We start from the raw sequence: 14,083 nt of genomic DNA, 5'->3' as shown, positions 1-14,083 counted from the left end.
ATGCTGTTCAAATGGCACATAGCATGGCTTGCACCACGCTGTATAGTGAAACAATCACTATTCAAATGTTTTTCCATTATGATTGAACTTTTTCCTTGTAGTGTGCATGTATTGAATAAAGAGAATTTTTCTTCTCGCTACTTCTGCCCTCTGAAGGCAATTGACTATAAATTCAATGCAGTGTAAAACAGACCAAAAAAACCCTACCAGCAAGCAGAGTATGGATGAATACTTTAAAGAGAAATGCTGTAGCACTTTGAAGTGCCTGTCTGGCAGGAAATGAGGTTTGGCAGAAAGTAAAAACCAGCTGCACCAGAGAGGATCAAACTTTATTTTAAGGCTCTTGTATTAGCACTTGGAAATGGAAAAAATGGTGCTGCTTTATTTTAAAACAAAACTTTTAAAATGTTTCACACTCACATGATTGTACAACTTTTGGAAGGGGAGAACTACAGCCTGTCTAAAAAGGAACCTTTTTAAGTGGCCTTGAGTCTGTCAGCTATGGACAGAATACTTGGAGTCGATGCTTTTTTGGGAGTATGGCTTCATGTACTGAGTGGAACTTACCAGTTTGTGTGAAACCATAGAATAAAATAACACAGGAGTGCATATAGAAGAGGCTGTGTGCTTCATCTTTTTCTTTGTAGGATTCACTGAACTTCTGTGGGTCCTTTTAATTCCTTCATTTTGCTTTTCTTCCTCCTTCCTGTGAAAGTGTCCATGTCTACTTCAGGAACACACTGGAACCTGCTTCGTGGTTTTATGTGTGTGAAGAGCTTTGTGTGTCGCCTTCTCTGTCTGCATGCCAGAGCGGTCTGGGGTGTGCATTTTCCTCCAGTGCCATTTCATTATCTGTCAGGAAAAAGCCACCGACAGCATCAGCCTCCTCTACAGTGATGGGATGAGAGGCACAGCTGGAAAAGGTGGCATCTAATGACAGCTGCTAACCCTCTCTTTTGGTCTGTAGGCAGGTGCATCAAACTAAATGTAGGACCTTCCTTTGCTTGGTTAGAACTAAATCCACATTAAAATTAAAATGAAGATTTTTGGAACTAATTTGATGGGGCAAGGAGCAATATATTGTGTTCATTCTGTCTTGTGAGGGTTTTGGATATAGCTGGTTCTAGGCTGAGCTCATCACTTGGTGTCTGGTCCTCATGCAGCTGTGCTGGAAGGGCCTCCAAAGGATTGTAAAGTTAGTTAAACTGGCAAAACTGTTTCTGTTGTGGTAGCTTATTCTGCTGTATTGACTCAGAGTCAATACAGTTTGCCAGCCTGTCTTAGGGGAGCACAGGAACTTTGCTGGTAAGATATATTGGTATATTGTTAATACTTTCCTACTGTTAATGCACATACTGTTTGAGTAAGGAAAGGCTGGAAGTAATCTGGTGTTGGAATGAATGTAGGAGATGGGTGACATCTCAAAGCCGTGCCTCTGTGTAAGGCACTTACTTTTGTTAGCATCTCAACAAAAATTTACTTCTTTCTGTAGTTGAAAATGGTGAACACTGTGACTTCACAATTCTGAGGAACATGTTGATAAGGTAAGTAACTTACAGTTAACATTTGGTTTTCTAGTATGCCTGGGAGAGTACAAAGTCATATATTGCATAAAAAAAGGATTTGAGCTAGTGAGTTCATATCAATACTCATATTTTTAATTGTAAATAGTATCTTACACTCTATGATATCATTTAACCACATATTTAGCAAGTGGTGGTGGTAGTGATTTTTTTTTTTATGTAGTTCTCCTTACTTTCTGATTACTTGTTCTTAAAAATTGTGATAAAGCATAGGAACCCAAGTTGTCAGTGCTGATGTGTACTTAGTTGTAGGCTTTTTTCAGTGCTGTGGTTGTATAAAGCAAGACTGCCCGTGCTTCGTTGTATTAGATGCTGAGTCCTATACTCACAGCAGATGTCACTTACTGAACTTCTGTAACAACCCTTGGTTATTAAGCTTTGCTTTTCTCCAAGCCGATGGTGGAAAATTGTTAAAGGAAGCTAATGCTGTAGTCTTGAACTTTACATTTAGCTTTTGCAGACTTAAAAGATAGAAATGAGGAGGTTTTGGCTTATTTATTGTTTCTTGCCGGACATGGCACACCTGCTACAGTTGTAATGCATGCTTTTCGTATCTGTTCTCCAAATGCTTGCAAGTTTATCCACAGAACTCAAAATTTTCTGAGGATTGGTCCTGCAAGTTAATGTTTGCAATATTGCAAACTTGATATAGTTCATTGCAAAATAATCTGCTATTTCTGTGACTGTGCTGTCTTGCCAACTGTGTAAATGGAAGAATGACAACATTGTGAGCAATGGAACATGAATGGAGGGGTATAATTTAAGTCAATTTACAAAATGAGCAGGGACTGATTTTTCAGGTAGTATTTTGTATTTGTGCACTAAGCTGATTACACTTATTGACAGAACTCATATGCAGGACCTGAAGGATGTCACTAACAATGTACATTATGAGAACTACAGAAGCAGAAAACTGGCAGCTGTTACATACAATGGCGTTGATAACAACAAAAATAAAGGGCAGCTAACAAAGTAAGTTCTTGTTAAGGTTGTATTGCACTGTAATCTTTTTGCTCTGTGTTGTTTTCTTTGGTTGGTTTTATGTATGTGTGGTGGGTTTTGGGGGTTTTTTGGGAGGTGGTGGTTTTGTTGCTATTTATCCTCCAATTGGTTGCCTTTTCAACTGTGTTCTGATCTGAACACTGTATGTTTTTGGTTTACTTATGATTTTTTTTTTTCTCTTTTGTTAAAGTTTGCACTAGTTTATGTGAACATGTTAAATAACTGGGTTGTAGTTTCAGTTCTGAAGAGAATCCTTACATTTACTATTTCTGTTCATAAGTTTTGTTTCTCTCTGGTATTTATTGCAAAGTTTTTGTTCATTGGGGTTTCCATTTTGGTATGTATACTACTTTTGGAATGAATGCTCAATACTCAGTGTCAGGGATGTTTTTGAGAAGAAGGGGTTAATATTTGTTTAGAAACGTTGAAAATCCAGATGCGCTAGTGTCATCTTTGAAATGCTGCCCTGGCTACTTCTAGGGTTGCTTATCATGTGAGGGAAATTATTGCAACATCTCTGTCTTTTATGAGAGGAGGGTTGCAATACAGGGGTTTGGGTTTTGTTGTTGCTGGGTTTTTTCAACCCTAGCATGTCATTTTATTTGCCTCTGACAGCAAGTTGGTTGCCAGTCTGATGAAACAGATGGAAGATTTAAAAGTAGGCTCTACTGTATTTTTCATTTTGTAATGCTACTTGAGAACATCTACACTCTTGAATTTAAGATTTTTACTGCTGAGATCTTCATGTGTCCATAACACAGTGATTAATTTTTCTCACTGTCGTGTTTCTTGCCATCACATTATCCCTGACTCGCATCTCAAGGCTTCTGAATGCAAGTAGGTTAGAAATATTTCTCAAGCTACACTTGTCTTCATAACAGTACGGTGGTGTTGGTAGAGAGAGGAGGAGTTTTGAGAAATAAAGTTACTAAATGAGGTAATCAATGTGGAAAAAATGGGGTGAGGGGCCTGTGAGGTAGTTTGCACATTAAGGAAGAAAAGGGTGCAGGTGGCCACATCAGGCAAGAAAATGTGCTTGAGCGCAAGAACTTGAACCAATGTCCTCTTTGCTGAGGCAATAGTGTATAAACAGTAGAACAGAATAGAAAATTCTGCATTTCCTCCAGGACTTCTAAGTTGCTATTACTATTTACTGTACTATTATTTGCTGTTACTGTACTGAAAAGTGAAACTTTTCATTGCAATTTTGGATATCAGAGGAAGTTGTTTGGATTTTGTTGTTGCTGTTTAATACTATTTTCCCTTCCCAAATCTTAGTATGTTTTCCTTAGATTTAGAAAAGTCTTAATTTTAGTGATTACAGTTTCATCACTTCTTGTGCCTGCTCAGATTTGTGCTGGTCTGCATCTACAGACTTAGTCTGTTGGCTAATTGAAGTAAGGATTAGTTATTTTGCGTTCTTATTAAAAAGAATAACGCAGTGATGGTTTTTATTTATTCCCAAATTAAAAACATAACAGGATACATTTTTGTATCAATGCATCTACCAGAAAGGTTGAAAACTGGTTTTGTGTTGTTCATTTGGCCCTCTCCCCACCTTCCCCAGACAGCACGGCTGGTGTTTCCTTTTTAGCTAGAATTTATGCTAAGGGGATCTGGGATTACTCTTTCTGCAACATGCTGGTTTCTGCATTTCCTGCCATCTCAGGTCCCTCTACTGTCCCACCTGAATATCTCTAGGTAAAGATGCCTTTTGGAATGATTTTATCTGTAAGAAATCTGTCACTCAGAACACTGCAGTGCTGCACCTGAGAAGTGAATAAATGCAACTGGTGCAGGTTTTCTTTTTTCAAGAGAAGAAATAAGTTATCAGTTTGTTTGATTCAGCCATCTTAAAGATGGCAAAATCTGTTGCAAACTTGTAAGAAATATTTTGAATCTTCCCTTACAGCTTGTTCCTCCAAACAGAGAGTGGCTTAGTAAGTAGATAAATAAAATTCCTGAGTACATATACTGGTTATTAAGCAGCTGATGTTATACTTGTTACCTTATCCACATGTTGATTTGCAGCATTTTTTTTTAAGCCTTAACAGGCTTTTTTGGCTTCAGTGTGGTTTTGTACTTTTGAATCTGGCCTCATTGAAGCAGCGTAGATGGAATTTTCCTAATAACCATGTGCCTTGCTGGAAATGAGTTGAAAGGGAGAAGAACAAATATTAACAGCTTATCTGCGTGCCCCCTGAGGAATTCTAACGCTTGCCTGCTTGCCTTTTGAAAGAAGTGTCTGTGTCTCAACATGGAGCAGTATTTGACTTGTCCTCTGGAAATCTAATTCTTTCACCGCTGTTCTTTTGGAAGCTGGGAAGGGTACATGTAAAAAAGAGATGTACATGCAGTGGTTCCTGCGCTTTTCCAAAAGTATCCCCTGCTGGCAGCTGTTGGAGCTGGATTGACCTTTTGTACTTTTAAAACGCTGTATTTTTACGATCTTAGCAGATCTTTGTTTTTTCATGCAACTGTGAACATATTTCTTCGAACAAAAATGTGAACGTGAAAACAAATACAAGTTTTGCTACAAGTTTTTATAATACTGTGCAGATTTATTGACACAGTTTCTTCAGTTGATCATTTTCCCTCAGATTTGTCTCCTTTGATTTGGTGAAACTCTGTTCCACAAGTAACTTGTTGACCTAAGAGCAATCCAAAGCATGTATTTTCCATGGTTATGTAGATTTGTTGTGTTTTAGGTTTGGTGTCTGATTTCTTCAAATTTCCAACCTCATTCCATCCATTAAAAAGATAACATAAAATGTCAAGGGTAATCTTCACATACATGGATAACTTGTCTTCAAACTACATGGTAATTGTAATTTCACACGTGTACTACATGACATGCGTGAAAATTGACATTTGCTGTGAAATTTAAAATTCTTTATTTGAGAAATCTTTTCAGTTTCCTGCATGAAGCCGATATCTTCAGTGAGTTTAAACTTAAAATCGTATTGTGTTGGAAGTCGTATTGTACAGTGTAAGGATGAGCCTTATCCCTCTACTGATCTGTTCAATAACCTGTCACACGGGGTAACAAAATAGACGATGTGTAGAGGTCCTTCTAACAGCTTAGCTTAGACTACTTCTAACTCCTTTTCTCTATATTCTTAGTGAATTCTGTGAAGTAGTTTTAATGTTATTAAGCCCATCTTACTAGATGGTGAGGCTTAATATCCGAATCTTGTTTTCAGACTTTTTCCCCCCCTCCTGTAGCGCTATTGAAGCTCTAACATAAGGTATGTTGGGGTTAAGCCCCAGGCTCTGGGAAGGTGACCTTGCTGCCAAACCTTCTTCTGAGCCCAGCCCAGCCGCGGTGAGACCTCTGCTGGCCATGCAAGTCAAGTGCTCTTTTAGCAGCACAGGAGCATTCATGAGGTTTTAGTATCATGTCCTCTTCTAGGTGACAATTCTTAAATGAACAGAGAAGCCTCGATACTGCCTTGGTTTCCAAAAGCCAGTTTAGAGCAAGTGATTCTTCACGCCACCACAAGATTTAAAACCGCTTTAAAAGCATGTGTATTCTAGGGAAGCTATTCCTGGACGTATCTGCACATCAAACCTACATTAATATTTACATGGTGTAGTGATTTACTAACTGAATTTGAAATAAATATAACAAGTTTTAACTAACAGTCTTTCCTTGTACTGTGAAAAACTTGCTTTTGGGGAAGCACATAATTAGCTTTAGGAATCTATTAATAATGAATTTACTTTTTTAATTATTGCTTTTGGTTTTGTGGTTTTATTTAAGCATGCTAAGCTAAGCTTCTGTATTTTTTGTTTTTTAGATTTGACACAGTTGAAGGCATGTAAGTGGTCATTTAAATTTTTCCAAAAAACTTAAAGACAAAAATTTTATAAACACAAAAAAGATTTCATTGTTTAATGTTTCAAATTTAAACCAATTTCTTGTTATCCCGCTCTCGGCGTTGTTTTTCTCCCTGGCAGTTCTTTTTCATTCTAAAGTTGTGCTATGTGAACCTTAAGAAATTATAAATACTTTGAGTAACAAAATCTCTCTTTAAAAACCCATCTTCTTCAGAAATTTTTTGGCTAAGCCTTAAGATGAATTTGGTCCAATTTCAACATTGAGCGGAAGTGCATACATTATGACATTCCCACAATTTCTGTCTGTAGCTCCATTCTCTTCATATAGATCCTTATAAAGAATCAGTGGAGTTATCTTTTTTATCTGTAAATTTACCACTTTTCATAGGACTGGGGAATTAGTTATTTTAATCTTTCCTGGCCATGGTATTATCTTATTACTGGCTTGCAGAGGTTCCACTTTGTGCATATCTAGAATAATTTTTAATTTTTGCAGATTAATTTAGAGGGCTGTTTTAACATATGTCTTATTAAATCACTTCAATGTTTTACATCTTTGTTTAGTGGTTTGTGGGGTTTCTGTTTGTTTCGTGGTTTGTTTTTGTTGTTTGTTTTGTGGTTTTTGTTGTTGTTTGTTTTCTCTTTCAACTCTTTTGTTGTTCAAGTCCCTTGTATAGTTTCATCCTGGAATGCAGGATGATGTGCGTTTTCCCGCGTCACATGCTTAAGACCTAACAAAACCAGTTGTGACCTAAGTTGTAAAGCTCTTAGCTGTAAATGCTCACTTGTTAGTTTATTAAGTTTTCTGTGCAGACTGATTTTTACCAGTTTCTCAAACAGAGCTTGCATGACACCCCCATTAGATTATGATGTTGTCAGTAGAAGGATGGTTCTGTTCCCCTTTCAAGTCTGTAGAGACTGCAACAATGATTCGTCAGTGTTCAGATCTGCTTCTTAGGTTAATTTTTGAAGAGCAGATACATTTGAGAACTTCACGCTTCTAATAGGTACCAACAAGAAAACAGTCGTGACAGCTGGTTAGCTTCCACAAGTACTGTTGCTCATCTCTTCTTTCATTTTCCTTCTTATTTTTGTGTTTTATTGTACTTCACCTGTGTTTAACCGTTTTATTTTCTTTGACAAAAGTTGCCAGCAGTTGGCCTTTTGAAGGCCCAAAGTAAACCTTAGACTAAAGATCATTTTCAGTTGTGTATATTATACAGCATTTTACTCACCAATCCAAGCTTTGCACCTATTAGTTCAGATTCAGTTTAATTTTTATTCTTTTCAACAGAAATGCCATTTTCTTCTTTCTCATCCCACACCAATTGCCACCTTTAAAATACTGGTATTTGAGTCAAAAGTTCATATGACATAAACTCTGACTGTATGGTTAGTTGGTGAAAATGGGCAAGCAGGAAGGAGAAAATGAGCCATTAATAGTCAAACCAGATCTTAACTATGTTTGATATATAACCTTCGCTCCTCTAAGAAGGAGTGGCAAATTCTGAATCAAAATAGATGTTGCTAATTATGTTTCAGTCATGATTGAAAATTAGTCAATTCTTTTCTCCTTTCAGAATGCCTTATTTTGCATTATTTGAATCGGAACAGGCTTTTTCTTTTTGTCTGGTTATTTTTTCCAAGAAATGAAGACAAAAATAGTTTTGCCTATCAAAAAATGTGGCTTAGACCTGCCACATCTATTTTACAATTTGCAGATCTGAGTGGCTTTTGCATATGTTACAGTAGCTATCCTCTGCTGCTTGGTTGTAACAGTTCCAAATATATCCAGTTCTTCATTTTTACCAACACAATAGTCAAAACTTTGTCATTTTAAGCTGTACCTACTCAAAACTGACACAAGAGGCCAGTGATTTGTTTTCATGGCCCTTTGCTGAACAGCAGAAAAGTCCTACAGGACTGTATGTAGCAATCATCATTAGATCAAAATCATCCTGTTTATTGGATATCTAATGTGAAACTTGCATTTTAAAGCCTGTCTCACCACAGCATGGATATCAGGCTTATACAGCTTTAAACATTCAGAAGAATCCAGGAAAGTAGTTACCATAGAGTGTAGAGAAAAATTAAAACCGATGTACGTTATTTTTATACACTAAGTTTATTAGTAGTTTTCTAAAGGAAAATATTCCAATTAACACTTTCATGAAATAATAATGTTCGGTTGCCCAAACCTTTTTTGCGAAGTTGCTGTCTCTTCAAAAGTGCGACCACAGCGTTCAACACAGCTGTAGTGTTAATTTAATCTTGGGCTCACTTGGAACAATGAAGATTTAGAGAGGAAATGGAACTGTTGTCTGCACCACTCTCCAACTTATTATGTCCATTAATTTTTGGTATATATTTGAATGGGAAAGAACAGGACGCCTGAAGATCACTTGGAATATGCAATATTTTTTGTTGTAACTTTGATTTCCTCTCTTCCCATGACCAGATTCTACTAAAGATAGAAAGTCAAGATTTTTTGTTAGCTTAAATGTAATTTAAATCAATTGTGGGGAAGGAAAAGATTTTGTGTGCAATGTCTTTGAGGAAAGTTTAGCTAACCAGTTAGTATAATAATGCCAATTGAGTTCAAGTTAGCAGTACATACAGCGATGTTATTTATCTTAATACTTCAGCATTTTTATCTTGTTTTTTACAGATGCCCTAATGTAATAGACAGGAAAAAAGTTCTTACATAGCTAACTGCTTCTTCTGGATTTCTGGCAGGAGCCCATTGGCACAGATGGAGGAGGAAAGGAGGGAGCACGTAGCCAAAATGAAGAAAATGGAAATGGAAATGGAACAGGTGTTCGAGATGAAAGTCAAAGAAAAGGTTCAGAAACTGAAGGACTCTGAAGCTGAGGTAATCGAAATGTCTTAAACTCCAATGTGCTTGAGGCTGAACAAGTGTAGAGGTGGTTCTGTTTGCCAAGACTTTGCAACATCACCTCTGGCTAGGAATTGATTCTGTAGTTGAATTCTATGGTTAAAGACAACTCAGTTATTCTTTCTCAGTTTGTTTTCTTTGTGGAAATGGTATAAGCCCAAACTTAAAATAATTTGCATGTTGACATGCATTCTCTTTTTGTTTTCACAGTATGTTAAAATACGTCTCAATTTTCTTACTCATCTTCTTTTCTCTCACTTCTTTGGAATGTTTTATGCCCTTCAAGTGCTTTAAAAGGTTCTTGTGGTTTTCATGCTTTACATAAGCTGATGTAGTAATGATAATTTGCTTTATATATCAAAAAAACATTTTGGGAATTTCACATTATGTTTGTAAGAAATCACCTACGTGAGAATTACTAGACTAAGAGCAAATCAGGGGTATATTGTTGTCAGTGATTTGGTCTCATTAGAACGTGGATAAATTTTATGGATATTTAACTCCGATTCTGTCATCTGCAGGTGAAGTCCTCACAGTGAAACTGCTTTTTATGGGCTTCAAGCAGATTTGGAAGTGATCTTTTTGAAGAGACTATTGTAAAATTACATTTAAGCAGAAAATTAAGTTTTGAGAAAGCAGCTTCCCAGAAGAAGCGTAATAGAGAAGTTCAAAGTTGTCGCAAGTTCCTATAGAAAATTTGGCTCTAAATTTGAGGCAATGTGAGGAAACTTAGAAGAATAGTTGAAATGCTTGGCAGCCAAGGCATTGTAAGGAACCAAGGCATAGTGGATCAGAGGAAAAAAAAAAATACATGTATCAATCTAGATTTTTTTTCTTCTTTTAAACGAGCGAATAGATAGGGATAGAAATGCTAAGATGCACCAGTCAGCAATTGGAGGATTTTAAAGCTAGGTGTTTTATCTGAATCAAGATGTTTAGTTATTCACTGGATTTATCCCCTCTCAGTTTCTGTCTCTACTCTTTTTGAACCCGCTTACACTTCTGGCTTCCACACTCTGCTTGATGTATGAAAACCAACCAGAATTTTTTTTTTGCATGTACTACCTCATGACTTTTTGACTGAGTGCATCCTGCGTTATCACTTTTTAAACATTTTGGAATTCATTCTTTTTTCTTCACCATTCATGACTGTAACCTTCTGTTTTATTTCTCTAAATGCAGAAGAGTAGGCAATAGACAGTGCTGAACATAAAGTACTAAAAAAGAAAAAGCTGTGAAAGGAAATACGTTTTAAAGGGCTTGTGTTAGACAGGGACTTAGAAGAGAGTAAGAAAAGAGGGAGGTTTATTTAACTCAATTTAAAAAACATGCTACACCACACAAAAGGAATCAGTTTTCCTGACAGTGTTACCATTCTCACGTACAACACATTTGATTGTCAGTCTGACCCATCAACTTGCAGGAGAGACTTCTTATACTGTTCCAGCAGTACAGACAGTTCAATAATAATAATAATTAATGAATAAGTTAATCCACTTAATGTTTTCCTAAATAGATCCTTACTATACTTAATAGTATAGGATGAAATCAATGTTTGTTGGGTTTCCCTCCCCCCGCACAAAGTCAAAGATGATGCTAATTTATGCATTACTGCCACTCAAATACTCTGCAATTTGCTTCTTAACATTAGTATTCTTGAATTTCCTTTTATTTGGCATGTGTAGCTGCTTACAACTCCTATTTCTAACTTGGGCAGTGTTTGGGGAGATTTCTGTTCATCCCATAGCCTCATTTTACAGTTAATACCCTCTTTGTTTTTGTTATTGGCAATATCTATAACCTTATAGTTTTTGGTCTGAATTACTTTTCTCTGTAGAGAAAATATAGTACTGTATTTTCTTGCATCAGTTGCTGATGTTTATTACTACAGCTCCAAAAGTTGCTGTGTTTTCTGTGCTTACTGACTCTGTTCATAACTTTTTCTCCAGCTGCAACGACGCCACGAGCAGATGAAAAAGAATTTGGAGGCACAACACAAAGAATTAGAGGAAAAGCGTCGCCAGTTTGAGGAAGAGAAAGCAAACTGGGAAGCTCAACAACGTATTTTGGAACAACAGAATTCCTCCAGGTAAATTGGAGTCTTGTCCTGCAGTTCACAGTCAATGTTCTGCAGCTTTCTGCTAAAAGGCAGTTTCTGTGGTAACAATGGTCAGTGGTGGTTGACCACCAAGGGAGTGTCACTTCAAAGCCAAGAAGAATGCTGAACTGCGTTTAGTTATAAATGGGTATATATCAGAAATATTGAGAAGATTATTGGCTTCTAAAGAGATTTTAACTTTTGAAAACGTTGTATCCATACATAACTAGATCCATGTAGAAAAGTGGTTTGTATTTGAAAGCTAGGTTGCATCAGACTTCTGAAAGATGAAGAATTAAAACCTTGAGAATGAAGGTGTTTAATTCTCCTACTCTTTGGAATGGGAAATCTAGTGATAAATGCATTGCTTGACTTCATGCAGCACAAGTACTGTGCACGTAATAAGTTCTATGCTTTGCATTGCAACCAGTAAAGCTTTTTAAAATGCTTATTTTAAAATATGTATATTACTGATTTTTTTTTTCTTTTTTAAACCAGAGCATGTATGCATTATTTTAACCAACTTTTTTTTTTTTAATATCATTTTAGAACCTTGGAAAAGAATAAGAAGAAAGGGAAGATATTTTAAATACATCATTTTGACCACCAGTTATGTATTAGTTGCCAATATGCCAGCCTGGACATCAGTGTTTGTTGGATCCGTTCGACCAATTTTGCACCAGTTGTATCCATAGTAATGGATTTAACAGCATGACAAATTTTTGTTAATTTTGATGGAGAATGAGATGCCTTGAATTGTCTAGGGTGTTGTGTACTTGGAAAAATAAAACAGCTCTAAGTACCATTTTTTTTCCTTTTTTTTTTTATAAACAGATGTCATTTTAATGCAAAAGGAAACATTTTACTGTTGTACAATCATGTTCTGGTGGTTTGACAGTTTACAGGATGTTAAAAAATGCAAGGACTCTAGACGGTTTTTAGTGAGGATAAATTGCCATAATATGATGCAAACAATGCTTCTCTATTATTATAATACAAGAATTCCATTCAGTGCAGCATATACAATAATGTAATTTAGTCTAACACAGTTGATCCTATTTTTGACACTTCCATTGTTTAAAAGTACACATGGAAAAACAAAAGTTGTAGGCTTACAGTGCACCTAAGCTTTTTATAACAACCCTTTTATGTTTTGGATTCTTTAAATATATGCTATTCTCATTTAGTAACTTCTTTAGCCAGGAGGATCTCATTACTGCTTCATTTTTTGTAACAACATTTAATTTAGATATTTTTCCATATATTGGCCCTCCTAAATAGAATATAGCTTCTTTCATATGGTAGGAACCAGTGAGTAAAGCTTTTCCTTTAACTCCCTTTTTACATTTTATGGTAAGTAGCAGGAAAACGCATTTATAGGTCATTTCTAGGCAAAATTGTGGAGTTAACTTCCAACCTGTTTCTACCTGTGTGCAGTCTTTCTTGATTTTACTAGAAATGGGAATATGGCCTCAAGAAAAACATCACCATTTTGCATTTAGCTGTATTCATATACTGCATTTCTGTATTTTTTTGTTTGTATTGTAAAAAGTCACATAATAAACAATGTTGTGATGTAACACACTGCCGCCTCAGAAATTTTGAAGGAGTTGAAACAGCCGAGCTCTTCTCCGGGAGGTGTTTGAACTTTCTCTCTTCCGTCCGGATTTGATTGACCCGTGTCTTTGATTTGCCCGAGGAGTGAGTTCAAGGTATAGAAAACACTCTGTACTGTTGAACGGTTACGACAGAAAATGAAGTTTTTGGTGTCTGTGCTCTGGCTTGGCAAGAGCAGGGTCTGAATTGCCCAGGAGAGGGCACCAAGTGTCCATGACCACGGGCTGCCTTCCGCTTGCTCCGGCTTCGGTTTTCTCTGTGTCTCGGGAAGTTCTGGTGCGACAACACATTTGCAGCCTCCTTGGGGGCTTCTGTGTGGGTCATTGACAAGGGTGGGGGGTTTTGTTTAGTCTTGTTCAACTAACTAGACAAAAAAAAGATCTAATAAATGTATTAGCTGGGAATTTGATCTTTAGAAATACAGCCTTTAAGTTGCTAAGAAGTTGATGGGGGCTTTTTATGTCTGTCTTTGCCTGTGCAACAATGAAGCATGTCTAATTTTTTGCAAGTGTCCCTTGTGTAACCCCTGCTATCACTCCCTTGCTCTTTGCTTTTCTTTTACGTAAGTTACACTTACCAGAAATACCATTTATTCAGCTGGCTTCCCAAAGAAGTGAGGACATTTTCAGTAGTCTGTATAACAGCCTCCTTCAAAGTCATTTCACATATACTGCCTATCTCTTTTCAGCACGTGGACATAGCTTTCCCTTTCAGGTAAATAGAATTGTGAAATCTGATCTTTTAATGTGTTATGGAGACTGGACACTGCCTGCATCTGCCCCTCTCCCACTCCCATTTCAAGTCAATAAACTGAATAATGTAAAGAACAGGCAAGAGTTCCCATCTAGGACAGAAGCTGCAGATTCTGAATTGCCTTTAGGAATCGTCAAAACTCCGGAGATACTGTCTGTGGGTACAATAGTGCTTCAGTGTCCCCATTTGCTCTGAAATAGAGATCTCATTTATCAGGAAACTTGTTTTGATCATGCTTGTCTTCTTTTTCCCCACTCCTATTCTCTATCCTCCCCTACACACCCCCAGGATAAT

At 36.8% G+C, this 14,083-nt stretch overlaps 1 protein-coding gene across 2 annotated transcripts in view; it reads left to right on the top strand.

Moving 5' to 3' along the window:
• SEPTIN7 (septin 7) overlaps window positions 1-12,903 on the top strand; it is a 63,119-nt gene extending 50,216 nt beyond the window's left edge. The window contains exons 8-13 of one of the 2 annotated variants that reach the window (XM_080339906.1): window positions 1,493-1,544; window positions 2,430-2,555; window positions 6,386-6,406; window positions 9,162-9,297; window positions 11,271-11,410; window positions 11,969-12,903. In XM_080339906.1, coding sequence (XP_080196032.1) covers window positions 1,493-1,544; window positions 2,430-2,555; window positions 6,386-6,406; window positions 9,162-9,297; window positions 11,271-11,410; window positions 11,969-12,008 — 515 coding nt within the window. In that variant the 3' untranslated portion in view covers window positions 12,009-12,903. The remainder of the gene's footprint in view (window positions 1-1,492; window positions 1,545-2,429; window positions 2,556-6,385; window positions 6,407-9,161; window positions 9,298-11,270; window positions 11,411-11,968) is intronic. The other variant, XM_080339907.1, reaches the window with a different exon arrangement.
• Window positions 12,904-14,083: the final 1,180 nt, after the last annotated feature.

The sequence above is a fragment of the Nesoenas mayeri genome (genome assembly GCF_963082525.1).
Source record: "Nesoenas mayeri genome assembly, chromosome: 2".
In the NCBI taxonomy this organism is placed as follows: Eukaryota; Metazoa; Chordata; class Aves; order Columbiformes; family Columbidae; genus Nesoenas; species Nesoenas mayeri.
This window is presented reverse-complemented; position numbering and strand designations above follow the sequence as displayed.